This window comes from Pseudopipra pipra, chromosome 3 (genome assembly GCF_036250125.1).
Source record: "Pseudopipra pipra isolate bDixPip1 chromosome 3, bDixPip1.hap1, whole genome shotgun sequence".
Classification (NCBI taxonomy): domain Eukaryota; kingdom Metazoa; phylum Chordata; class Aves; order Passeriformes; family Pipridae; genus Pseudopipra; species Pseudopipra pipra.
The window spans coordinates 12,774,463-12,802,175 of record NC_087551.1 but is presented as its reverse complement, the minus strand read 5'-3'; the positions used below and the strand labels follow the sequence as shown (position 1 = coordinate 12,802,175).

Below are 27,713 nucleotides of genomic sequence, written 5' to 3'. Positions count from 1 at the left end.
TCCTCTTCTCCAGGCTAAACAACCCCAGCTCCCTCAGCTGCACCTCAAAATCACTGATGAGGTGGGGATCCCTGCAGCTTCTAAAGTGATCTTCGTAATACCACTCAGAACAGAAGAACACAGGACAAACCCCAATGTAAAACCACCAATAATCATGGATAGTAAGAAACATCACTGAGCATGTAGTTGCTCAAGGCACAAAGTCACCTTCCTCAAAACCAAGACCTGTTAAGTGACAGAAGACACACTAAGATGGCAGCATTCCCTGGAAAAAGGCATCCCCAAGCTAAAAAGGATCCCCAAAACCCCATGTAAACTTCTCCACCTGCTAATCTGCTGGTTCCAGAAGAAAAAACGTGGAAGTTAACACATGGAGAGCATCACAGGAAGCAGGAAACCACAGCAATAAAATCTGGGCATGCAACACTCTGAAAAAGCCAGGGGTGAAGCACTGCTCCAGAATAGCTCTGTAAAGTGCCCCAACATACACCAGTCACTGTAGAAGTCAAGAGAAAAGCCACAGGGTGAAACACCTCAAAAAGAGGTGGAAGCTTTTGAAAAACCAAAGAAATAAAACAAACAGGTCTGAAGGACTACTCCAGGGCCACGTGGTGATGCACTCCAAAAAACACCAGGTGAGGAAGAAAACAAAAGAATCAGTGAGCAATGTGCTAAAGAAAGGCAGTGAAGGACTTCACTGTGAGGCTGTGATGAACGATTCCAATAAAAGTTGGGCAGTAAGGTGAAGGAAACCAACCTAATACGAGATTTCAAAAAGAGCTGGGCCTTGTGGCAACAGGCTCCTGCAGGGGCAGTGCAGCACAACACAGTGTAAAACTCTTCAAGGGGTGGCACAGTGAAAGACTTTTGTGGGTGAGCTTCTCAGGGTGGACAAGGTGAAGGTGGCTCCAGAGGGTCCATGAGGTAAGAACCTGGCTGCTGAGGTGGTCAGGAGCAACAACATGGTGGTCCAGCAGGTCTGGCCCATGGCTTCCAGACTGGCTCACCTGTCTCCTGGCCCTGAGGGCAGCAGCTTCCCCACCCAACACATCCCCAACATGGTGGGAGCAGGAGGGCTCAGGGCTGTAGGGAGGGGCTGAGGCCACACATAGCTCAGTGCAGGAATGGCGAGGCCCAGGCACCACTTGATTTGGTTTCCCTTGGCAGCTTTTTCCCCAAGAGGAACCTCATCACAACAACAAGGGCGTGTGAGCCTGAGTCAAAAAAACCAGCATGGGTATTGTAGAGAACACCACATCCACAAAGTCCTGAAAAGTCCATAAAAACAGCTGCAGTGTATTTGGATGCCTATTTGCAGCCACAGAAGAATGATTCCCCTGATGAACTTTAGGACTGTATCCGGCTCCAGTCAGCTGTCCCAAAACATACTAAAACTTTTTAGCTTACTTTCTAGGAGGTTCAGGGAAGTGGTGAACACACTGAAGGCAAGATATTCCAACAATGTCTTTAGAAATCATAGAGACACAGTTACACATCTTTCCTACTGTATGTTACAAGTTTATTTGTGCAAAAATACAGTCAGTCATCAAGACTTCAGCTTTGCTGAGAACTGAACACAATTCCAGTGATATACGGGCATGGAAAGAGGTACTGTTGTAATTGGAACAAATACACCATAACTGTTGTTGAGTCAGCCAAGTGGTTCAATACACTTTGAGATACTGTTCTCAAGTGATTTAGACAACCTGTATTTAATTATGGTACCTCAAGAGAACCAACAAAGGTTGGGAGCAGAATAATGAAGTTTACAACTGCACTAACTCAAAGGAACATTAAAAAATGGTTTAGGCTTTCCTAATGCCAGTATTTCTTTCAAGCATAGGGAGATGAAGTTTTACCAACCTTTAAAATTGTATTTCAGAGTAACTGTAAAACAAATAGATGAAGAAAAGAAAGAAAAAACAACCAAAACTTTCAGAGCTCCATCCTGTGGGTCCACCACTTCATAAAAAAAGCACCACACCACCCCCAAAATAATACATATGGACAAAAAGGCATTGCTGAATCCCTCGGCCCCACTAAAATCTTCCTGTAGCTTCTACATCACTGAGAAAAAGTTTTCAAAAAATTCCTCTCCTCTGTGCAACCATGTTTTAACAGAACCACATTGGAAACTTGTAGCATTGTTCCAAGCAGCTATTTTTTGGTCTTAACAAATCTACCTGCTTCTTGCACAAGTGTTTCAACATCCTCATTGTCCTTTTCTTCTGAACTTGGTTCCCAGTCCGAGTCCTCATCAGTAGCTTCACACTCCTCTTCCTCATCATCTATAAAGCTGTCATTGAGGTCATACTCATTGGCTTCACCATCATTGGCACTGTCTTTCTCCACAGCCCTTTTTCCTGTAGGGACAAAAATGTCCTGAATATTATGAGTATTCCTGAATCATACGTGCAGAACTCAAGAGCCCTCCCAGAGCCCACCAAGTTAAGTCTCTCTCCTCGAGAGGAGAAGGAATCACCTAAACACATCTTCTGATTTACTTCCATGGTTACTTTGATCCTAGATCAAAGACGACTTCTTCATCCATCTATATATACTTAGGGCTATTTTATACTTTCAGTCTTTGCAATCTGACATGGCTTTTAATTCCTACTCACTTCTTTCCTGAGCTTCAGGTGAGAGAAGGGTGTCTTCTATATCACTTTCCTCCTATGTTCTCCATTTGGATCCATGCTGGATAGTCTGGGCTTCCTTTCTGAATATGGGTTAAGGAAACAACAAGTGCTGAACACTTTCCTGAGCTGGGGGCAGCCTACCTGTGTCCCAGTTCAGTCTGTTATATCTCACTGCTTTCCAGTCTGCTTCCCATCCACCTACTTCACAACTTACATTCTATCATCAAATTGCCTTCTGCCTTCACAGCTTTTCACAATAGTCTTTATTGGCAGGAATCATACTTGGAAACCTCTCCTTAGAAGAAATGGATGCCATTCACAGCATGCTCCAAAACTGTCTTATAGTTTGTCTTGCAGCAGTCTTTGCATTGCTTGAACGTGTTGGCACATTTAAATTGATCCCCAGAGGCAGGATAATTCTGCTGTTTGAAGAAGCCTTACCTATCTGACTTGGTAGGTATCCATAGGTAGGATACATACACAGTTGCTGCCATGGCAGCATTGACTTCTTTTATTTATCAGTAGTGAGCACCTTCAACAAGGTAATTTTCACTGCATTTTGGCAGATATATGTAACCTTTTCTCTGCAAGCCTATGACATCTCCCTTTTTCTTACATGCCCACAATTCCCAACTAGCCATGGCCTCTTAATATTCCAATCATGTCTTATTCTGCCACTAAGTCACACCTCTGAGTTTATGCCTCCAATTTTTGCATTCTTATCTAGAAATAACTTCTCAATGATATAGGGACAGATAACTTATCTGTTGAGCAGTTATCATCAGCTTTCAAATGAAACTATAAACATGTATTTTTTTCTCAGCTACAGACCCCAGTCCAAATCCTCACGTTTATATTAACCATAAGCACTTTCCAGCAAACTCTTAAAGCTTTGGGTCAGAGTTTCAGGCACTCCAGCTGTGTGTGGCGAACAACCACCACCACTGGCACCTTGTGCAGTCAGACCACAGCCTCTCTCAATTACACTTTTTTATTACTGGGAATGCTACTGTTCCAGAATTATCTTCCTTTTTATGCTTGCTAGTTTATTGTTTAACAGACTTCAGTGGAAATTAATCATGGCCATGTCAGCCCATACCAGCAGAATTTCTTGTAAGATTCATCACAGACTACGGATCTGCAGAATGAGTTATGGCTTGAAGGGGAGGGGCCAAAACAAAGATGCTGAATGCAATAAGAACAAAATCCCACTACTCAGACTAAGCTTATGAGAATAATAAGCCCAAGAGCTGCTTAGCAAAGAAAAGTTCTTTTTCACTTTCACACCACTGTGGGGACATTTTACAAGAGAAACAGGAATTCTGGCACAATACTTATGACTTCTGTATTTTTCGTATAAATGCAGGACTAGCATACTATGTTCTCCCTCCCTGTACACCCATGCTTTTGGATTTCAGCAGGGAACAATGCACTTCCTTCCATGTCTTCCCCATCCACCTCTTTCCATTGTAGTTTAATCAGCACCACAGTCCCCAACACTGCTCATTAAGCTCAATTCTGCCTCTTCCCCAGTGCTGTATTTATAAAGATGACCTTTAAACTTTCTCTGAAAGTATCTCCTTCATGTAGGGAGAAAAAGCTTGCTGACTACTCCTCCCAAAGATTCTATTTGGAAGTGAGCTGATCAGCTTGCTAGAAAACCTACAAAGAAGTGAGTAGGAGAATCCTGCATATTCCATGGTCACAGCAGGTCATTCATCTCAGTAGCAACAACACAATGAGGTCATTCAGTTGTGACAATTTAATGACAGCACAACTCTTGACTTTTTTTTCTTCCTCCCTCACAACTACTCCCCCAGTAATTTGCCTCAGACTATTTCTCGGAACATTCTCTGCAGGCAATTCGTAAACCCTCTGGTACCAATTAGACTAAAAATGTTAAAAACCAAACATGTCAAATGTCACGTAGAGCTTCTTCTCTTGGCTGGTGGAGTTTAAATACACATGTAGGGAAATTAACCCCGCTGTGCTTAACGGTGCAGTTGTGCCAAACAGCACAAAATAAAGGTTAATGAAGCCCTGACTGTTTGTGTGACCCTGCTTGGTACAGCTGCCTCAGGTGTGAACCTGCTGAGCACTACACTTTTTACAAGCTTTGCCCTCAAGAGAGCTAAGTGAGCCAGTCAACATGATATTTAAAAATTTTTAAAAACCCAGTAAATATGAACAGCACTTTAATGAATTAATTCCCTTCTTTCCCCTGTGCATGGAATATCAAGTCTTCCCCGGTTCAACGAGAGATGAATTTGATAGATTTAGACTTTTAGATATGTACGCAGCCCAGCCTGTTTCATCCCAAAATCTTCACCACTCACTACTCTTACACTGCTGCCAACAGCTCTGACCACTCTGTAACACATTTTTACAAGGGACCTCTGATCAAGATGGGGCTGGTACTTGTATCACAGGATGCACCAAAGCACACAGGTAACAAATACACCTCGGAGTATTCTGGTGCACAGATACAGCCATAGCAAGCATTTCGTGAGAGCCAAAGTGCACACATGTTTGATAAGGAATTGGTATGGGAAAGAAATTTCTCAGCAGGAAGTTTAAAACAACCTCCTGCACCCATCCACAACAGAAACCACTTTGCCTAGAAAACTAACTACAACTATTTGCACTTTTATTTATTTTCTCTAGAAGGCAGATCTCATTTGAGGAATTCTTTAGGAAATGCCCAGCCACACCTTGGTGATCTCAAGGAAGACAAGCCAGTTCCCACTCCCTCTCAACATGCAGCAGTTCCACACCTTCCTGTCTTGCTCAGGCCAGTGAAAGCAAAGACTGCATAGCATCACACTTTCAGACTGCTCTTTAAAGCCCACTTTTAAATTATTTTAGAAAGAATAAGAAGCTTCACATTTAGAAGCTGAGACACAAAAGAATCCTGGAAGCAGCCCTAAAGAGTATTTAAAACTAGTCTGTGCATCTACAACATATAAACTTCTTTCACTTTAGTCCTAACAAGCCAGTATTTACCCTGAAATATCAATACCTAATTGCAAGTTTAAGAAAAGTTCATGTTCACGTGCACAGATTATCACTTGAAAGTTATTTCAAGGTCAATGGAATGCACAAGGAATATCTACATGTTTCAGGAGCAATCAATCTTTATGGGGCAACCTTAACTAGCTTTGTATGAAATATTGGATTCCTTTCATCCTACTGTGGCCCCTGTGTAAGGAAGAATTGATTTAGCCACATGTGTCTCTTGTTAGAAAACTTGTTTGTTTTCTTGCCTGCTTCCAGGGAAGTACAGACATGATTATCCAGAAAGCCTGGCACAAATTCAATTGAAGCAGTATTACTTGTAAAAAAACAAGAAGGGTTTTACTAAAATAACAATTACTTTCTCCTCAGGTAAGTATTAGCAAGCATCTATAGTACTATTAAATGCCAAAAAAAACACAGCAGACTTGCTGTGCCCCATGCTGATATGCCCATTCATAACTTTAGAACACACTCACCATTTCTTGAAGTTTGTTTTCGGGTTCCTCTTTCAGTTCCTAAAGAAAGGGAAGTTTTTAGTCAGGACAGAGTGAACCCTGACATAAGGGTTATGCCATTAAACAAATCCTGCAATGGTTGTGTTGCACTTACAAGTATAAAAGCCACTCTGCTGCCCAAAACCACCTTTTTTGCCTTGAATCATTCCCAAGAGATTATCCAGACGAACTGTTGTCAGTGTTATGACCCCTTGCCATCTGTAGACAAACGTCACCAACAAGGGGGTTTTTAAGAAGAAAACTGGAGTATTAAAAAGCATTTATATACTTTACACTATTGTTTCCATAACTGCAGTTCTTTCCTTAGTAATGTCACAATCCTGAGTCTTTACAGTAAAATACATTATCATTACAATTCCATTAATGTTCTGCTCTAAACTACTGTTTACTGCATTGGGATTTCATGTGGAAAAAACCCCTAGATTCAATAATCTAGAAAAAGCACAAAAAATGTGAAGTAAAATGTGAAGTATCTCTTTCAATTATTTAAGAACAGACAAAATGTAAACAGCACATTCCCCTCTGTTTTTCAACAAGTCAAGTTGCTGGAATATAAAAAGACTACAAAGTGTTAGAATAGGAACTCAAATTCAGTTTTAGGCCTCAAGAGAACATATATGCAAAAATTAGTTCTCACAGTAAGAAAATCACTGGTCCCTCCCAAAAAAGAAAATACAGAAAGACGACAGATATGGTTGCAATGTTTGGTTTAGAGCATCAAAAAACTTTAAAATTGTAACTTACCAAAAGAAAAAAAATCCCAGAAAAAAAAATAATCCAAATACAGAGTAAGATGTAAATTTTATTCTAAAAGTAGATTAAAGCATTTTATTACAAGTTTTGGGTATCCATCACTGGGTTTGGGTTTTTTAACTCACACTTTGAGCAGTATTGAACAAGTTGGCTTACCTGGAGGTGCAGTGTGCTTGTATTCCAGCTTGTGCTGTGGGTTCTTCCTGCAAAGAAGAAAATAGCAAAAGTTTGATTCATCACCTTGTTCCACACTTAACAAGTCCAGAATTCCCTGGTATTTTATGGATAATTTTCAAGGCATAGCATTTTGATCAGTTGATTATGCTCCCTTCAACTAGTGGCCAACACAGGAGGACAACAAAAAGAACACAAAAAACCTTCAAATTATATCTGTTGCTTTATCAAAAGAATTATCACTGTTTCACGGATGCCTCTTTTCCTCTGCGCCCAAAGAATGAAGCAAATATTAAGAAATTACCAACTAATACAACACAGAGGTTGTCTTCTCTGGAAGGAGAGACAGTTTGGGGTTTAGATAAAGCATCCGTTGTACTCCTGAAAAGCACATTGGCAATTTCATTACTGATATAAACCTACATTGCTCAGCCTAAGATGAAAAGTTCGTCTCATAGAAGTTTATAAGAGAAACACTTTTTCTGCATTAGCTGAATAGAACCATGGCTTTTCCTTAAAAGCTGCCCTCATTTTGTTACATTTCATGGAGAACATGCTCTTTAGGATCACCACACTTTTCAAGAGAAAAGGTTTCTCTGTAGGAAGAATCTTTATTAACAGCAGCCCTTAGTTTCAACATGGCCCCACAGAAGTCTTATCGCCTCAAAATATATCTTTTTATCCATTGTGGGAATTCCACAGCAGTGAAACTCTGCTAAACAAAAGTGTAAAACCTAGATACAGAAAAACAAATAGAATAAAACAATAATTTGAGGAAAATCAACAGTGCTTAAAAGAAAACAGCAGTCAGCTATAAACTGGTTTTATTTATTTACCTCAACTATGCTTTCTAACAACTCAAATACTGATTAAAATAGTTTTTATACAAAATATCAACAAACTTTATCAAAATTTAAACTAAAAGTTACATATCAGGAACACCAGGTAACAATAAATTATATATAAACAATACATTTATATAACAGTTTACTGAATGCTGAAAAGTGCTGACCTTCAAGTCACTGAATAGGTTCCAAGAGTCAAATTTTCATTTACCAGCTGAAATTACAAACAAAGCAGTGATTTTTACTGTGTCACCGTGCAAAATATGCACAGACTCAAGTGTTTTAAAGGTAGCAGTCTGACCATGGTACATTTCAGAAGGCTACAGTCAATATTTCACACCAAGAATTATTCTCATTATTCTACCGTCATTTTGCAACTGCAGGGGAGAACATTCTTAGCCTGTAAACAAGAAGAGCCACTTTTTACAGTGTTTCTAACCTATAACAAGCTGTTCCATATGGACACTCGGGCCAGTTGTCGTTGTTATCCTGAGATATCATCTCCATGTCATGATAGTCGTCATCATTAGGGTGACTGAACTGTTGGAAGTGAATGGGATTCTTCCTGCAAAAGACAAATATACACCAAAACCTGACTGTTCTGTTTCAACACAAGAAGCGAAGACAAGAAAGGTATTACTAAATCAGTGACAGCTCATTTTTCAGTGGTTACGAGAAGAGGAGCTTTTAATGTTTAACCTGATGCAGAACATAAGACCTACTTTCAGGATAACAAAAGAAAAGTTTTGTCTCAGCTGCAACAGAGGCCAAAATAAGAATTTTCCTATTTGCCATCAGCTTTAAGTTTCAAACCTCCAACACATACACAATAGGTTTTATTAGAACAACAAATCACCACGCTGACATAAGATGTAATAACCGCATGTGTAGCTGAGTCACATCAATGTTAGTGATGAGAGCACATGACCAGCATCCACAATTTCCTGCTCTACAGCACTTGAATCCCAGGTGAGCAAGTAGGGAACACAAATATATGCATCACTGAAAGAACATTCCTGCTGCTTCAATGCAATAAAATTCCACACACCACACAAGACAAGGCAGCCATAAACAGCATCACTTACAGAAGAGTGATATATAGTTCTTTCATAGAACTGCTGTAAGTGATGTTAAAAAGAACACAGAAAAAACATGTTATAACTTCAGGAGAAATTCATGTGACAGATCAAAACACACTACAAAAAAATACATCAAAATGAACATATTGGTATCAAAAGCAAATCTACCTTTTCCTCATGATTTCTTTTAGAGACGCTTTTTCTTCCAAGCATAATATTTAAGCGCAAGAAATATGAGTCATTTTAATAATTTTTTTTTCCAAAAGACATCCACAACACACTTCAGTGATTACCAAAATTATTCCCAGAGCACATAACCTGTAGTTTGTTTGTGCACTTCTCAAAGATCCAGTATCCCTTAGATCTACTTCCACAGCTGACAGGCTTCTTGTCTTAGTCTTTTCTGTTACTTCTGCAAACTGTAGGGTAAATAAAATAATGCTTCCCTAGAAACCACTGCTAGGTTGCATTTACTGGTCTTTTATTCCACGAGTTCTCATGAAACATTAATTCTTATGCCAAATTCAGACTGGCTGCCTAATTCTTTTCCCATTTAAAAATAAATGGGATGAAACCAAGTCATTTAGAGCCCATTTTCTTTGTTTTCTCGATGAACAGCGCTAGCAAACTAGCAATAATAACAAGAATTCTCAGTCATTTGAAACACAATACATCTTCTCCAAAGGATACAGAAGCAACTAATGTTCTTTGAAATAATTTTAATCTGTATTCCTACAACAAGATACATGTAGCATCTCGGTCTCCAAGGAAAGAAGGCCTTGTAGCTGTCAATTAGTCAATTTATTGTATTTTAGGAGATATTCTTTTCCTTTCAAAAATTTGCTTCAAGACCTACACTAAACAGCCCTTTCTGGAGGAGAGAAAAAAAAAGAAGTAAGGGAAGAGCAACAAAAGGGTTGCACAAGACCTCATTACCAGGCTTCAGGAGACTTTGGGCCAGTGGATGGTGCTCCTCAAATCATACATTTTCTGTGAAGCACCTTGAACATGTCCCACCGCAGAGGCTCAGGACTAGCAGAAACATCATATTTTATCTTACTTTTACCTGGATAATTTGTACTTTTCCTACTTCTCTGTGTAGTGCAACAATACTCAGCAAAATAAATGGAAGCAGAAAAGTGCATAGGTAATATTAAGCAAATATTTTCCCTTCTTGCAAAAAAACCCCTAAGGCTTCTTTCTTAAAAGTTTTGTTTGAGGTTTTTTTATCATTTATTTTTAGACATAAGATATTTGAGTTACAAGAGCATATTATCACACTGTAAGCTGCACTCCAAAGTTAGGTTTCATAACAAAGCCTCACTGCACAGGGATTTGTATTCGTTTGATCAAATCAAGACCATTAGGCCTTACTTACACAAAAAGCAACCAAATAAAAACCTATTTTAAGACTAAAGTTTTATGACTATTGCCTTCATATGAACATACTGGTCCAGTAACTGCAGCTTTGATTTCACAGAAGCTCCAAATTTGTATCCTCACACTTCATGATGCAGGAAACTACAGTGGCAGTTTGAGCCACATTAGAAATCTAAAATCCAATTTTTAGGCTTCCCCCCCACCTTTTCCCCCAATTTATCCTAACACCGGAGAGAAACTTTCAGAGCAGAGGCTTCTGTAGGGGAAGGGGGAAGTATATAAATTTATTTACACAAATAAATACTATACAAACTAAAGGCAACTATATATATATATATATATTACATTACTATCAGTCAGTCCTTTCAAACCCCTCCTTTAACTTTAGTCCAGGAGCAGCCTTTAAGGCTGATATGTAACACAGTCTTTTGCTGTGGGAGTGTTCTGGGCTCCTGAACGCTCCCCCCTCACCAAGTTCAAGTTGTTTGTTGCAGTTTCTCTCCTCACGAAGTCCAAGAAGATAGTTTTGAGTCCTTGCTCTTCTGCTGCTGGTGATTTCTTCCTCTCGGTGTCTCACCTCGGTTTGTAAGCTGCTGCAGTGTAGCTTATCAAGCGTCTGTGTCCTGGAATGTTCATTCCTCCACGTCAGTTCTCGGCTGCCCCCAGTCAGCTTCGGCAGGCAACTCTCGAGCTCTTGGCTCGCCTCCAATTTCGCCTGGGATTCCCCTCCCGAGCACCAGGCCTACTTCCATGGCCCAGTCTCTTGGCTCAGCTTCAATGTTGAGCCTCTCCTCCACTTACAGTGGAGAGAAAGAAAAAAGCCCCCCTCTACAGCTTCACTGCAGAAAAGGAGGGGGAAGAGGGCTTGGCTGCAAAGCCTGCCTCTCTCCTCTTACCTCAGGTGCTGTGAATCTCTTCCTTCACAGCACACACTCCAAATGCTGACTCTAACTCTAGCCAAAGGCTGAGTTGGGGGATCGCAGGGCTCCCCTCTCCTCCCAGAGGGGAAGAGAGGGAGCCCAGCCACCCCCTGGCTTTCTCCACCTACACGCAGCAGACAGCAACAGCAAAACAACCAAGACTGAACTGCCAACAGCTTCCGGTGCAGGAAGGTGACAAGAAGATTCCCTGGGGTGAGAGGTTCCATCAAGCTTGGTTCTTTCAAAACCAGTGATTTCAAATTCATAAATGAAGAAACTGAACTAAGGGTTACAAAGTTATTTCCTAAATGTTTAAGACAAGTGTAAGAGATATCTTATCAAATTAATAGATTTAATACTTAATCTGTGTTCTAACACAGCTCTGCACCAATGCAGAAACAGCTATTTGGGGGCCTTGAATTAAAAGCAAATACAAAGACAGATTACAAAGCACATTTCTATTACTGCAAACAGGCAGGTTCCGTCTCATGACATTTCTCAAAGATCAAAGCTGATATTTTTGATACTCCCTATTTACAAATTTCTTTGACTAAGTAGGATTAATATGTGTTATTTTAGAACATTTTTTCTTATAAAGCAATACTTTCCAAAAGTACTGTTGCCAAATGTTTTGCAATCAAGAGAAGAAACCAAGAAGAAATGTGCACATGTAGACTCCTACTCCTTATTACCTGTACCTAAGATTTGCCTTCCTAAAGATTAGGAATATTTCAGCATATCAGAGCATTAAATCACCTTAACACCCATACAAGGGAAAACTTGTCCGAGCAAAATTAAAAGTAGTTGGAGCAAAACAGAGGCTGCATTTGTAGTACTGGGTCAACTAAATTGTCTAATAAAACATGTTTTCATCATAATCATTAAGGGAAAAAACGAGATACATGAAAACTGAAGCATGATGTGTTCACGAACACAACAGCTTTATGGTTTTGATATACACATTTACCTCAGCGTTAGGCCCACCAAACATACAATCACTTGTGCTTAGTTGTTTTCTCCTCAAACTCACTGTTTTTCTTATTGCTGAAGTCCCTTTCGGGAAGGAGAAAAAAAAGTCACAGGACTCCCTGTTTCCTGGATTAGCCATATCTTTTGTGTTACAATGCACATGAGTTTATCTAGAGCTCAAAACCTTCTCCTAAATTTAGTTCTCAGGTCACCAGGCATTTTCTAGTCTCAAGAGCACCTCCAGATTTCCAGCTTCCCTTCAGTATAACAACACAGGACACCACAGATCTTTTCTGGGCAGAAATAACTACCAGGAGGCTAAGCACCCAGCACTGGTGTTCTGGAATTTCGCTGGAACATTTGTACAACAAATCCTCCACTGTGAATTAAGAGGATATAAGTGGGAGAGAAAAATAGGAAAAAAGAAAAAAAAACCCAATTGTTACAGTATTTCCAAAGACACTGACCAGATAAGGGTTAACCTGGAGTTCCTAAGTATGCTTTGTTCTGGTTTAAGGGGGAAATGAAAGCTTAAAAAAAAGCACCAAAAGGCAAGGTTATAATAAAAGAAATTTTTGATTATTTAGGGGTGACAAATAATAAGTATTTTAAACACTCAGATCACAAAGCAAGCAATAAATAAAAAAAAACTTCAATAAATACAATCATCTTTCATATAAGTCTCACCTGCTAATAGAATAAGCCTACAGGGTCTATGTTGGTGTCATGGTTTGAGAGCCCTAAAATCCAATTCCCTAGTCCAAGCCCCCCCCCCCCCCCCATATCTCAACCCAGTGTGAGATGGGTTTTCCAGACACCACACAAGACTCAAAATGGGGGGAAGGGATTATATATTACAATGACTGTACAAAATAAATACTACAATACATTACATACAATCTTAACTATCTCTACCATGACATAACAGTATTTACAATGGATCAAATCTCTTCTCCCTTCCAAATAAAAGTCCAGGAGGGAAAAAGGAAGAGATCCTTTCTACTTTCAGAGCAGCATTGTCTCTCCAGAGCAACAGGCTCTCTTCTCTCAACAGCAGCTGTAGCTGGATCTCTGCCAGTACACACGAGGGGGTATCCAAGCCCCTCTCGGCCCTTCGTCTCCAAGCGAGGGTCTTTTCTGCCATGGGCTGTGTTCACCCAGACAAGGGTCACTTCACCACGGTCATATCAACGAAGTGCAGAAGCCTTCGTGATGGTCCGTATCTTCAGGGGATTCAAGCCCCTTTGCAGAGCTCCCATGCTCTGACTCAAAACTGCCAGCTTGGCAGCAGGAGGGCCAAGGTCACCCCCTCCGCATTCCTTCTCTGAGCTTTTCAGCTCCTTTCTGCAGTGCTGTAGCACTCCAAGACTCTTTCAAGCAAGAGTCCATCATCCTCCTCTCTCTAGGAGGGGTCTCCAAGGAGTTTGGGCAGTTTTGGTTCAGTTCTTACCCCAAAACTCTCTCTCTGTAGAGCTTAGTTCTGCTCTCTCTCTGCTGCTGGCTCTCTTTCTCTCGGACAACTCTGTGTCCTCTTGCTCAGCTGCATGCTCGTTTGCTGCTTCTTCAGTTCTTATCTCTTGGCTCTCTGCCACTTTCTCTGGCCACTGTTGTTTTTGCCACCGCTTCTGCTGCTCACGGTGGAGAAAACTCCTTCAGCTCTCAGCTACAGAACCTGGCCCAGTTTAACACTGTTCCAAGTCCCTGTAGCCCCCCAGTTGGGGCTGAGGGGGGGGGGGGCTAGAGCCCCCCAGGGGGGCTCCTGCCCCTCAGCTCGTGGCTTTCACAACATGGCTACCTCTCCAACAACAACTACAACTACTTTCTTTTCCGGTCTAAGTGTGATATGTTTATATTTTGCAGAAGTGCTCATTGGCTCAAACCTCAAGGGTCACCACCCCCTGGGGATTTACCATTTTATAGCTTCAGGGGGAAAACTGTTTTTCCCCCACCACAGTTGGGCGTTTCAACCTTTTACATCTCTTCTTCCTGCTGGTTCCTGGTACTGTACACACAGGTCTTTTATTTCTTTTTAAAATGGACCTTTGTCTCTTACTTCCTACAACACTTCACCTTTCAGTTGCTGAGTACTTCAACCCTTGTTTGGGCTATATTAGCAGTTAGCAAGATATCTTGGCTCCTCCTTTTACCCTTCTAAAATTATTGTTCTGCCATTTGTTTCTCATCAGTCCCCCGTTCATCAAAATATCTTTTTTCAAATTAATACTTGTAATGACTTTACTATTTTCTCTTCCATAGCTAATATATTACTTCTAAATAGCAAGCTAGCCCAAGCTACTTTTAATTTTGCTTTACCTGTAACAGGCACTTCCATACATGCAAGGTGTCCTCTTATGCTGGATATTTTTGGAGCTTTGTGAAGCATCTGCACTTCTGGTTGAATCTGAAATCTCAGTCTCGCAATCCATACTTGCATCAGGCTCAAGAATCCCTTCCTGGGCACCACAATATTGGGAAGTCTTGCCCCAGTGAGCTTGTTGGCTTGTAGAACCAGTACTCTGCTCTTTGTTTTCTGTTTCCTCAGTTCTATTGTCTTTACTAGAGGTCTGACCTACTCTTTTAGAACATTTGCTATGCAGCTGCCTATCATTTTTTTCCAGAGAACTTCCGGTGTTTTTTGTTCCAGTCTTGCCATTTCCTTCCATATCTCTTGTGGTATTCTCAAGAAGAAATCCGGATGTATTCTGTGGAACAAGGTTACATTTTGAAGGACCTGAAAATTTACACCCCAGAATTCAAAGCTTTAAAAGTCAAACTGTGCCTCGTCATTCCTGCTTTCAAAATCAGAGAACCATAGAACAGTCCAGGTTGGAAAGGATCTCGAAAGATCATCTAGTCCAGCCTTTAAAATCTTTTAAGCAACTTTCCAAGCTCAAAGTTCACTTCTAAATAGAGCTGCTGAATGAAAGGCTGGAGTTAAGAAAACAACACACGACACACTTTAAAGAAAACTTATCATAAAGCTCCCATTCTTGACCTCAGTTCCCTCATAGCACAAGCTCCTCTCTCACCACCTCAGTTTGTGAACAGTCCAAGGACTTTAATTTAAATTAACCTCCAATCAAAAGTACTCCTCTTGAAAAAATTAATGGGCATTATATAGATGAAGATACAGCAGACTCTATAAGAATGGACACTCCTATAGTTTAATCAATGTTAATGTGCTAAGTACTAAGATATGTATGGCCAGTCTTCGTGAATGAAGATTTGGGAAAGGTCATTAACCTTCAAGCCTGCGCAGTGGATTTTTAGGTGAGACACAGTGTGCGCTGAACTGAGCCCACCCTTTAATCCTGAGGTTCATCTGCCGGGGCCGAGCAAGCTTGGACAGTGGCAGTGAGGTCCTCTGGACGTAGGTTTGTTTAGAGTGACCTTCTCTTAGATGGATGGCCTTACAGGGCTGACGAGCTCCATCTGCCCAGGGGAGTTTCCCTTGACCGGGAATCGAACCCGGGCCGCGGCAGTGAGAGTGCCACATCCTAACCACTAGACCACCAGGGTTCCCCAGTACTAAGATATATGGAATATATATATATATTTATCTATATATGAAGATATATGGGAACTCATGATACACACCTTGAGCTTAAACCCACCCTGATACATCTGAAATGGTTCAGATCATGACTAAATCATAAAACTGTCTGTCATAGATACCATCAGACAAAGAGTTCAGCTTTGACACATACTGCATTTTAAATTTTGGAACAAATGTACATTTAAAGTGAGAGATGTGTTGTTTAGAAAAAGAATACAAGACATATAACCAAGACAAGAACACTGTCCTGACAACTCAGACATTACCTGGAAGCATATCTACATTGAAGGCTGAACTACTGTGATACATCACAGAACTATTCCAAGGTCCCTGCTCTCTGCAGGTTATTATCCAAGTTTCCCCTCCAGTAAATTTATACTTAGTTTACACAGATGTGTTTGGCAGAGCTTGAAAAGCAGCCAGTGGTTTCCTGTTTGATTTTGTTCCTTCAAATGCAAGCCTCATAAAATTTTATCCAAAACCAGAGACAATTACTCTTGAGTAGCAACATGATTAAGGGCAAAGTCAGCATTAATATCAGATGATCCTGACAGCAGCACAGTTAGTAACTCAAAGACAACCCCCAAAATAAGGCTCAGCAAACAATTGCAGCTTAAGAAATCAGCCTTCCTTTGCAAAGGGAGGCACAAATTACCCTAATTTCCCGCTCCCACTTGTGACTCTCTACTACATTCATTGCCTGTATTGTACTTAACGAGACTAAACTCACTCATTAGGATCAGCTACACACCAGGCTACAATCCAGGGAAAAAAAAGCCGCCTGCACTCCAGCACTGGGTTAACATGGACGGGCCCTCAGCGCTCTCTGGTGGCTGCTGCTGCTTACAACAATTCAGATTATTTTTGCTTTTTTCCCTACAGAACATTTTCTCAATCGCCTTAAATGCAACAGCAGGACCACGATTTGGGCTTTGACATCAAAATTACTGTCTTTCAGAGCTCTCTATGACTATTAATTTCGCCTGCCCTAACCCATTAATTCTCCTGCAAAGTTACGAAGGCAATTTCTTACACTGCACTTGAGACTGAATGATTTATGAAATTATTAGGTGAAAATAAGTAAGGTTTCATACTTACAAATCACAAAATGGAATAATTCACTATGTAGTCACCTAACAATCTGACAAAGAGAAAATAGCACAGCAGCTGTTATTAATGCATCTAATGAACAGCAAAGCTCACCACTTGGAACACTTTTCCAGATTAACCACTGTTACACCAAAACTACTCTGAAGGGTTTGCTCTCCATGAGCAGTTCATTTCAATTAACTTTAAGATTTAATTAAAACAACAAAATCTTTTTCAGTGTCAAAATCATACCAAATAATACTGCCTTAAGTGTTTTATCAGATCCTGGAACATGCAATTCTAATGCTAGACATTAAAAACACCTCCCCAGGCTGTTCACTTAGAGGATACAAGTCAGAGCCTCAGATTGCTCTCACCAGCATATGCTTTGTTTTTCTTTGGCAATGATCCTTCTCTTTTCCTCACTTGCAAGTTGCTGTCAGTAAGGATTTGGCTGCCTGTAAGCTGCTGTGAGGTCACACAGACAGTGACCAGCTGGACTGCAGGGTGTGTTCACTCATTGCCACAAATTGTTTGGGATTTCAGGTTACTTTTTTTTCCCTTTCCTTCTTTTTGACTCAAAGATTTTGAGACAGTGGTGTAAGCACACTCCATGCTACCCTTCCTTTGAAACACAGCAGCTGCTGAGCCCCACACCATCATTATCTGACCATAAAACTTCACCTACTAGAATGACAATAGCTTGGGCAAAGCCCAGTGTCACACCATCACCTATCCCCTCACGATTCTCAGAAAAAGCCACAATATACCAATAACCAGTCCCCAAAATAACCATGTACCCTGTACCCCAAAGAAAGGTGACAGGTGGAAAACATTACAGATGTTAACAGCAGAACACGCAGTCAAAAAACACGCAGAAGTCTTGCAGATCGGACTGCCTCTACCTATAAGACTTCTAGCAAATTGGTCACGAGTGGTAACTGATTCAAAAAAACATTCCTTTACCATTCTCTGTCACCCTGAGGATGCCCAAAAACCCCTCTTTCCCATCATGGTTTTAAGCAGTGCACAGACTATCCAAAATCACTGCTGGGCTGCCTTTCCTCAGGGGATGCAAAATACCTCAATGAAGTATCAGACAGCCATAATACATCACTATGCAGAGGACACATTAATAACCAATGCCACAAGAATTGAACTGCTAATTGTTTCTGCTGTTTTAACCAAAACTGCCCAAGGTGCAGATCTTCAGGTTGTTTCAGGAAGAACCCAACAACCACAACTCTGGACTTGCCATGGACAAGACAACACAGCAAAAAAGCTCTACACAGGTGACACAGCTCGAGGTAAAAAACATTTATATTTACACGAGTTGCAGAAATCTCAGAGGGCTACCAGTTGCTTAAAACCGGTTTTAGCCATAAACAGAGGGGACCTACACCCTCTCCTTGTGTTGCTAGGGGAGAACTCCAACTTAAAGTCTGACGAATTGCTAACTGCAGAGGCAAACCAAATGTTAGAAAATTATACCAAGGTAATGAAAAGCAAACAAAACAGGAGAGATCCTGACAGGCAAATCTGCCTAGTTTTTGTTTCCAGCAGGTATGAAGCATTGCAGCTTTGTTTCAGTGGGATCAAACTGAGAGAAGCCCGCTGTTGGTTCCAAAACAGCTTTTTCTGTCATGCCCCACCACCTAAATCTGTGTAAGTTGCTATTGAGTTTGTAAGCTTGTCATTTAAGGCAGAGAACGACTGAGGAACTGGACGGAAGAAATCCTGCCTTTACCAACATTCCAGCTTTGAAAGGACAATTTGGATAGGATGACAGCTGAGGACGCTGGATTTCAAGATGCCCTGGCAAGTTTTAGTGGTAATATTTTAATCCATCTCCTTAAGCACAGATTGTGGCAGAAATCAACAGTTTACCTTTAAAGGCCATACCAGATGCAAAACTGAACCAGTGAAAGGCCTCAGGGCCTTCACACATGCATCTAAGAAAACACAAAATGCTGCAATAGACTTAAATAAATCCTGCCACGGAACAGTAAGAAAACTACAAGCCATGAACTAAGCTTCTGTATAGTTCTGGACTGATTGTCATTACCTTGGGAGAATTTTAAAACAATCCTTTGATGTTATGATTGTGCTTATTATGCTATGAGGTTGATAACCTGTTTTGAAAGTTAATTTCCTTGAGATATTGTTAACCCTTATCTGTTTTTTGAAATGCGTTCTGGTTGGTTCCTGTGAGTTACAAAAGGTATGATTTCTATACAAATGCACACAAAATCACATCCTGAGACGCCACAGCCAATAACTGACAGAAACTGAAAAGCTGCTAAAGCAGCAATGTTTAACACTATACCCAGAGTTTTAAGGCAAGCAATTGCCTCATTCATTCTCCATCAGAATACAGGTTTTCTAAGAGACCATTCAAAATAACAATTAATATAGCTACATAATCAAGGTATGCCACACTGTCAGGAAACCACCCTAGAGAGTTAATAACAGATGAGGCCTGGCGATCAGAGATACACATTTTTGAATTAGACATATTGAAATTGTGCATGCAAATAGATATACATCCACAAAACATAACTGCTACTACATTCACTAGACAAAACACAAAGGTGTAAAACACATGAGTTAGTTGCTTAGCAACCCTTTGGTACTCTAAAATAGATTAACATTAATATTAGGCAGCTAAATTCCTATGACATAGGAAAATTCTAACATCAAGCATTTCACACTAATCCATAAAACAGTAAAGGCACATATTGAAACACGTGCTAAGTTTAAACAAAAGGGGGGAGAACTGGTGTAACCTGTAAGAACAACTGTATAAAGCTATGTATGTTATCAATTTTGAGTTGTGACAGTGCTGAAAGAAGCAGGTCTGAAAAGCAGCACACACCTCAGGTGTTTGTTTCTCCCAAGTTGCTAATCATAGTAAGATTTGATTTCAGGACGATGGATGAGATTCCTAGGTTTGTGATATGGAGAGAAAGCTATGCCTAAAAGTTATAGAAAGAACTCAAGCAGGTTTCTTCCAGGTGTGTAAAACCCTATTCAAATATGTGACCACAGCAGCAAGAACCAGAGCAACGCAGAAGTTTGAAAAGAGTTATGTTATGTTTCAAGTTTACATTAGGAAATGACCAACGTGGTGAAAAGCAATCTCTGGAATGTGTGTGTGTGTGTGTTCGTGTGTGTGTTCAGTGTACGGTGGCCACCGACGTATGATATGAGTGTGTGAATGAAAACAGTTGTGTGACTGGTCAAACAATAAAAAACAAACACCTCACAAAATAACATTACCTCAGCCACAGGTCACTTTTAAGAAATTGTAGTTTGCTAGGATTACCCTGTTCTTAAATAAAGTTGAATTCCCCAGTTATAAAAACCCTCAGATTAATAAAGTTATAAGTTTATACACAGTTAAGATAAGCCCCAAGTTAATAAAGTAATTATCCAAGTTGCACTACCCTATAGGAATATAAGAAGGTTTTAAAAAGGTTTACATTAGAATTAAGAAACTGAGCAAAGCAATGTGCTGGATCACTGCGAAGCTTAGTAGTTTTATAATGTTCTGATTGTTAAAATTGTTGTTTGCATTGTTGTTTACATTATTGTTCATACCGTTTTTGTGACTTCTTAATATAATTAGAAGAGGGGATGTGTGGGAGGCGTGTCTAAAGTGGCACAGAGGATGTGCCCAGGTACAGAGCCCAAGGAGCATGCCCCAGAGTTAGTAAACTGGTTGGTTAAGAAAGTCACATGATCTGTAAGGATAAAAGGGCATGCGAGTTTGAATTAAACCTCTTTTTCCACACCACCGCACAAGGAGCAGACTTATTCCTTGTTACACAAGGGCTGCGCCGCTACAAATCATCTCATACCTCTCCACAGAAGGACAAGCAGGGTGGGTGGGGCGTGCTGCCTTCAGCACAGAGAAGGACAGAAATGCCAGGGGAGCTTTGCCAAGTCATTTTCCTCCTTTTCTCTCACTTTTTTAGTCCTCCGCTTTTACCAGTTAAAGTCATCAGGGCAATAAATGCCGTGCAGTAAGTCTGTCTAATGGCAGCTTAAGTAAGAAGCTCCCAGAACCAAAGTTGGACATACTATAAAATTTCCTTGAGGTTGTGCCAATACAGCGCCCTTGTGCGTCCTGCTGATAGTGACTGAACACAGCAGCAGCAGTTCAGTAATTTCCTTTTCATGGAAGAACAGGAAGGAATGCAACACTATTTTAGCCTCATGTTGGTACGAAAGTATTACACTGTGAACAACGGCTCCTCCAAGCAAGTAACTTTGGACTAAATGATCAAGTTTGATTCACTCATGGTTAAAAAACACTCAGCACCACCCAAAAAAACCCCTACTCTAAAAATCTGTGAAACTAGAATTAAATTTGAAAGGGCAAAACATCACAACTTAAGTGTGGAGAAGGATTAGAATTAAAGGTACAGAAATTACCTAGAATTTACACATGAAATAGACAACTTTATAGGAAAGGGCTACAGAATATCCAATGCTCAGATGTCCAAAGGGAGTTTATTATCTGGCATTAAAAAAAAAAAGAACAGAAAGAAAATCAACTGATGAGAAAGAGCTCTATCGCACTCATAGGACTGATGACAAAGGAGACGAGCTGCCCTGCATCAGCTGCCCTGCAGGAACGATGGAAAAAGAAGTAACAAATCAACACTTTCAACCACCACCATTGTAATGGAAGAAATTTACATCAAAGCACAGAAATGCATATTGGAATGCAATTGTACCACACTGCAAACTTACCTGCTGTCATTACAGGCTCAGACACCCTCTGCACCAGATCTCCCTCCAGCATCCAAGATGGAAGCACTCTCTCTTTGAATAAATTTTGACTGTTCGCTTTCATTATCATCAGAAAGAGGAACCTGAAACAATATTTACCTTTATTATTTAAAAGGTACTGTTTAGTACCTTAATCCAGTTACAAAAAGGGAAGGAAACCAAATCACAGTTTCTACACAGTTGCAGCCTGGGTGACCACTTACTTTTTGTTTTATAGTTCTTACTCACTCAGAAAAACAAAATCTATAGAAACCTTCATGCAGTAGAACAAACCCTCTCTCCTTAGACCTTTGGAATAAATATCTAAAAGGCTACAAACTGAAAGTTTCATAGAAGAGCTTCACCAGCACCTTGCTCTAGAGTTTCCACACACAGACATAAGAGAAAGAGCAGGTTTAACAAATGCCTCTTTGTCCAAAAAACCCCAAACAAACCAAACAAAAAACCCACAAACAGAAAAGTCTTGTTAAGAATTGTAGGAATGCTAGTTGCATTCCTACAGTTCCTTTCTCCAGAAAGTAACCAGACTCTAAATCCTGTCTGCAAAAACAATGTAAATACACCAAAGTCGCATTCATTATTTACTGAAAGCAGCACTATCACTTTGAATCTCCACTTACTGACAGGTGAGTGTTCACCCCAAGGATCTCAGCTACAGCAAAGGCTGACACTTCATTTGTTGTGTGCAGTTGTTACTTACTGTACCCCAATATTGACCAATGTGTCGCTTTAGCGCTGGATACACAAAAGAAGATGTTTAAGAAAAATCCCACCTACTCCCCACACTATTTATCACTGTCTGAAAGCCACCGGACTTGGCAGTGTTTAAAAAAAAGGCAAAAGATGCTTACTTTGAAAACTCTACTTTACTGGACAGCCAGGGAAAAAACAAGGAATTGTTTATCCATGTGTTTGTATGGATCTTGACAACACAGCTCCATCCCAGCTGACAATCCAAATGAAACAGGCTGCCAGGACACTACAAAAAGGTATTATTTACAGCCAGCCCAAGACACCCACAGTCCAATTCCAGGCTCTCCTCTCTCCTCTTTCAGAGGCTTTTGGGCTGGTTGGAACAGTCATTCATTCCCCCAGGCCTTCACAGGTACTCAGGGGCAGTTACTGATATGGACCAGAGACCAGAACTGGACTTTGTTCTGTAGTACTCAGCTCTAGCACTGAGTCCAAAACGCTCCTGTAACACATTTATGTACTTGCACAGCACACAGTCCCAACCAATAAAGCAACAAATTTTGAGTACTCAGCTTTGTCTGCAGTAATTTACTTCTTGAGGAAAAAAAAAAGTATAGAAAGCACAACACCTTTGTCATTTTCAACACACACAAATAATGAATTTCATTAAAAAATTAAGCACCCACCAAATGTCTAGAGGCAGCATCATTATTTCTCATTTTTGTAACTCCTTGTACCTCAGAGCTGGAACGTGCTGGTTCCATTAACAGTGTTAAACAGGACATCTCAACAGCGTGAACAGTTGGTGCTTCTTCTGCATCAGCCTCCTCAGTTTTTTCTGACAAAGCAAAATATATTTTAGCTACTCACACATCACAAATATAAACATGCACTTTTGACTCAAACACAAAAGTTGGTCTGTATGTTTGTCACTAATAAATACACTTTGAAACTGAACATCAACATCCTATTACACCAACTTACAGAGGAAATAAACATACCTTTCTTTCACCTCACACCTGAAGTATTTTGAACAAAAGACTCTAATCATTGCTGGCCCCACTGCTGTGTTGTTTTGGGGTTTAAGTACAGAATTTACACTGGTCACTGCCATGACAAAACTTGGAGAAAGCTGAAATTACAGCTCAGAATTTGATTCACTGTAAATCTGCGCAACTCCCCAAAATCTGGTTCTACACTAAATGTCAGACAATGATTTTAAGATATGGTTTTCAGGGTCAGGTGCTCAATTAATCCAGCATCTTCTGGTAAGTTCTCACTAGAGGCAGCTCTCAGGTGCCACCAGCTACTCAGATGCTGGTTTCAAAAGCCCCATTCAGAGCCACCCCATCCAAAATGCTTTTAAGCTGTGAAAATCCCCCAAACTGCAATTGTTTTCCCTTCAAGACTTTGCCCTTCCCTACTCAATTCACTGGCACAAAGCACTAAGGAAAAACAAGTCTAATTGCTTCTGTATTCCCTGCACAGCCACACTGGGGAGTCACTACCACCTGTTCTGCAGCTCTCTACACTCCAGGAAAGGCATATGATGACCAGTTGAACTTTCTCTTCATTACTTCATGAAGAGAAGCATGAGGGGCCAAGAGAAGAGAGGCCAGGCTCTGCCCAAAAAGGCCCCTCCAGGTGCTGCTTGGGAGGTTTTGGTTCTCCAGGGGCTCACAGAATCACCAAATGGGTTAGGATAGAAGGGACTACAGTGGGTCATCTGGTTCAACCCCCCTGCTCAAGCAGTGTCATCCCAGATGATGTGCCATCCCATGGCACAGGATTGCATCCAGACAGTTCTGCAATATCTCCAGTGAGGGAGACTCCACAACCTCTCTGGGCAACCTATTCCACTCACACAGTAAAGAACTCACGGTGTGAGTTCTTCCTCACTTTCAGCTGGAACTTCCTGTGGATCAGTTTCTGCCCGTTGCGTCTTGTACTATTACTCTGCACCACCGAGCAGAGCCTGCCTCCATCCTCTTGGCACCCCCCAGAAGATATTTATACACATTAATGAGGTCCCCTCTCAGCCATCTCTTCACGAGGCTGAGCAGCCCCAGCTGCCTCATCCTTTCACCTTAAGAGAGACGCCCCATTCCCCTAGCCATCCTCGCTGCTCTCCGCTGGTCCCGAGCTCCCCTCGCCACGGACCCGGCGGTGCCCCGAGCCCGGACACGGTGCTGCCCCTCTAAACCCCTGCGGACACGACCCATCCCGGCCCTGCGAGGGGGTGTCGCTACCTCGGGCCCACGGCTCCGTGAGGCCGAAACGGGGACGCGGGCGAGACCGAGTCCGACCCCGGCAGGAACCGCCGCCTTCTGATGACGCGAGGCCGCCTCGTGACGCGGTGAAGCACGGCCTCCGCAGGCCCGAAGCTGCGGAGATTGGCCCCAAAACAAGTGAGGCAATACCCTTCCCACACGGACGGCAGGGACATGGCAAGTGGACATCCAGCCCCGGGCGCTGCCGCCCACGGCCGCCCCAACACACCGCGACAGCGGCCGCGGTGACGCCGCCCCGCTCCGGGGCCGCGGGGATGGACGCGGAGAGCGCCGGCGGCCGAGACAGCGCTGCAGGAGCAGGACCAGGAGGAGGAGGAGGAGGTGGACAGAGGGACTTCGTATCCGTCCTCCCTCCCTAGGTGAGCTCCCGGATTTTCGGCGGCCTGGACGTGGAGAGCCTGTGCCACGCGTCTTCGGCGTGCAAGGGCTGGTACTGCCTCATCGAGGCCAACGGGCACCACTGCCTGGCCGTGCGGGCCGTCTGCCGGCGCGAGATCGACTGCAACCTCGGGAAGGACTATTCCTGGAAGGTAAATCCCACCTTGGGGACACAGCGAGGCTTCCCGGTTGGGCGGTGAGAATGTGGAAGGAAATGACATCGGCGCGTCTCGCCCCATCCCAGGGTGATGGGTGCAGCGGTGTGGTGACAATGCGGCTCCGTAGCCGGAAGGCTGGTAAAATGGACTGAGAAGGAAGGCAAGGCTGTTCTTTTTCCTGCTCAGGCTAGGCTTTTTCCTGCCCAGGCTGTCCTTTTTCTTACCCAGGTCCACACCCGTCACATCCCGGTTAATCCTCACCCTTCCTTGCGCAGCCTCAGCACTGACCCTCGTCCCAGCAAAGCCCTAACATGGGACAAAGCCCATGCAGACAGGGCTGGGAGGGAGCAGATAACATAATGCTGACTAGGCAATGTGTGCTCTCTGGTTGTATTTCGTAGGAATAGGTGTGCTGGTTAGGAATGGCTTCCTGGAAAATCATCCTGGATAGCTCTGCCTCGATATGCCTTCAGCAACACGCATCCAAGAGAAAAAAAAAATTGGAGTATAGAAAGGGAAACAAGCAGGAGCTTTTAAAGGCTGTTTTGAAAATCTCCCCTAACATAGTCCCAGTTACGGGTGGTCTGAGGAGTTAGGGGCAGGTTCAGCTCCAGAACACACTGGATGATCTCTCACTGTTGAATCCAGCCTGGAAGATGAGGTAGATCAGGAAAGGATCTGGTAACAGATTCCACAGGTTACTCCGGGCCAGGTAATTCCCCCACCCTCAATTCGGCTGGTGTGTTTAAGAGCAGGGGGGCAGCGGAAGGGTGAAAAGAGAGAAAAGCAGCAGCTAAAGAAACCAAGGAAGCCACAGTTCTGGGCTCTGACATTTTGGTAGAGTTGCTGCACTGTGAGGTAGTGGTTGCCCTTTTGGTGTAGAGATCTTGATACTCTTGCACAGCAATTTCCAGAACTCCCTGCACTGATCATCTGTTTTATCTGGAGGGGATTTGAAATTGAAGCAACAAACACACCAAGTCAGCATTTTCTTGCCATAAAAGGTTGATGGAAAAGAAGAATCCAGCCAGCCTCCAGAGTTAAATGTCACAGATAACCTAACCAGAAAGAGAAAGCGAAAGGTGCCTCTTTTAAAGAGTAAGATGAGTTCCTGGTTTAGGTTTTTCATCTTGACCATCAAAGAATTGAGGCAGGAATTGATTTTCCACCCAACTTCGAACAGAAAAGTTGGAAGTAGACCAAGGTCAGCTTCTTGGCAGCACTGCACCTTCCTGGGCTTAGTGTCTAGAGATCCAGAGGCACATTCCAAGTTCTTTTTCTAGCCTTACTCTTCCAAGGCAAAACTTACTTGTGTTGAATGCTGCCTAAGTTGTTTCATTTCCAAAGTCTGAGTAATGTTTTTTTTCCACCAGATCACATTATTGAGAAAGTACCGGAAAAACAAGGTGAAGCAAGAATGGCTGAGAGGGAAATATAGCAACATTCCTTCGCAACACAGCTTACCAGAGAAAATCATGTATCCCATGGACATTGATACATGGGGAGAAATCTTGGAAGCAGAACTTGAAAGATAACAAACCAGTGCTGATTCTTGCAACTCAAAAACCTTTTGCCAATGACGCACAAACTGTTTGGCAATTGTCAAACTGATTTTGAGTGATTTTTAACTGATTTTGAACTGATGATGAAAGTTTCTCAGAAGAAGTTACAGGTGTCTTTTTCTTTGCAGTTTATTGTATTAATTTTATGTAAAATTCTAAATAAGACTAAATGTTCAGTTGTAATTTATATTTATAAATTTAATGCTCTGCTGTATTGTCAAAAATATGTTGATTGTATTTTCAATTTGCACTTTTTCTTTTGAAAGAGATGACTTTTATTTAAAAAAAGAAAGGTATGTTTGACTTGAAGTGTATCTTACCAGCAGCACGAGAACCCACAAAGGAAGGCTGGGTTAGGGACAAATACAGACACTGGAAAGAAAAGAAGATGACAAGCTGGGCACCTCACTATCAGCTGAACATTCCCAGTGTCCACCTCAAGGGACAAAGTCCTCAGAAGGATCTCTAAACTTGCACCCCAGTTTTTGGCACCAACTTGCAAAACTGCTACTAGTAAAAGAGGATGCACCTGTCACGTTATCTAACATAAAAGTGACCACAAATTCAATTTATTACAATTCTCTTTGACTATCACCTTTCCCTACCTTCTTTGCACTAAAGTAACTGCGGAAAATGCTGGGAAGGTCTCTGTTGCTCAAGGTATTCCTGCAAAATTCAGTCACCAATCTGGCACCAATTTTCTGTAGGAAGACTTCTACCATGGTTATGAAACGTGGTTATTTAACCCTTGCAGATTATCTGGTGAAAATATCTTGTATTTCCTCCCCTTTATTGCAGATGTCTGGGCTCACAGGCTGTCGTAGGTGCCCATATCTACAGTCCAAGGAAGAAACATAACAGTCAGGTGAAACAGGTAGCTCTAAAATGCTTCCAAGAACA

General features: G+C 41.8%; 2 protein-coding genes across 3 annotated transcripts; one reads left to right on the top strand and one right to left on the bottom strand.

The window, feature by feature from the left end:
* Window positions 1-1,497: 1,497 nt before the first annotated feature.
* Window positions 1,498-15,112, bottom strand: LOC135410946 (aprataxin and PNK-like factor). Of its 2 annotated transcripts, none has more exons than XM_064647909.1 (5): window positions 14,603-15,112; window positions 8,381-8,506; window positions 7,079-7,125; window positions 6,131-6,169; window positions 1,498-2,363 (listed from the first exon to the last, which is right to left on the bottom strand). In XM_064647909.1, exons 1-5 carry the CDS (start codon window positions 14,950-14,952, stop codon window positions 2,158-2,160), a joined length of 768 nt encoding a protein of 255 aa, XP_064503979.1. In that variant the 5' UTR covers window positions 14,953-15,112; the 3' UTR covers window positions 1,498-2,157. The 2 variants fall into 2 exon arrangements, with proteins under 2 accessions (XP_064503979.1, XP_064503980.1); XM_064647910.1 differs by lacking the exon at window positions 14,603-15,112 and adding an exon at window positions 9,189-10,736.
* Window positions 15,113-24,622: 9,510 nt separating this feature from the next.
* FBXO48 (F-box protein 48) lies at window positions 24,623-27,037 on the top strand. The gene is given in 2 exon segments (XM_064647911.1): window positions 24,623-25,245; window positions 26,625-27,037. Coding segments are annotated over 2 exon segments (438 nt in total). The 5' UTR covers window positions 24,623-24,969; the 3' UTR covers window positions 26,787-27,037.
* The last annotated feature ends 676 nt before the right edge of the window (window positions 27,038-27,713 follow it).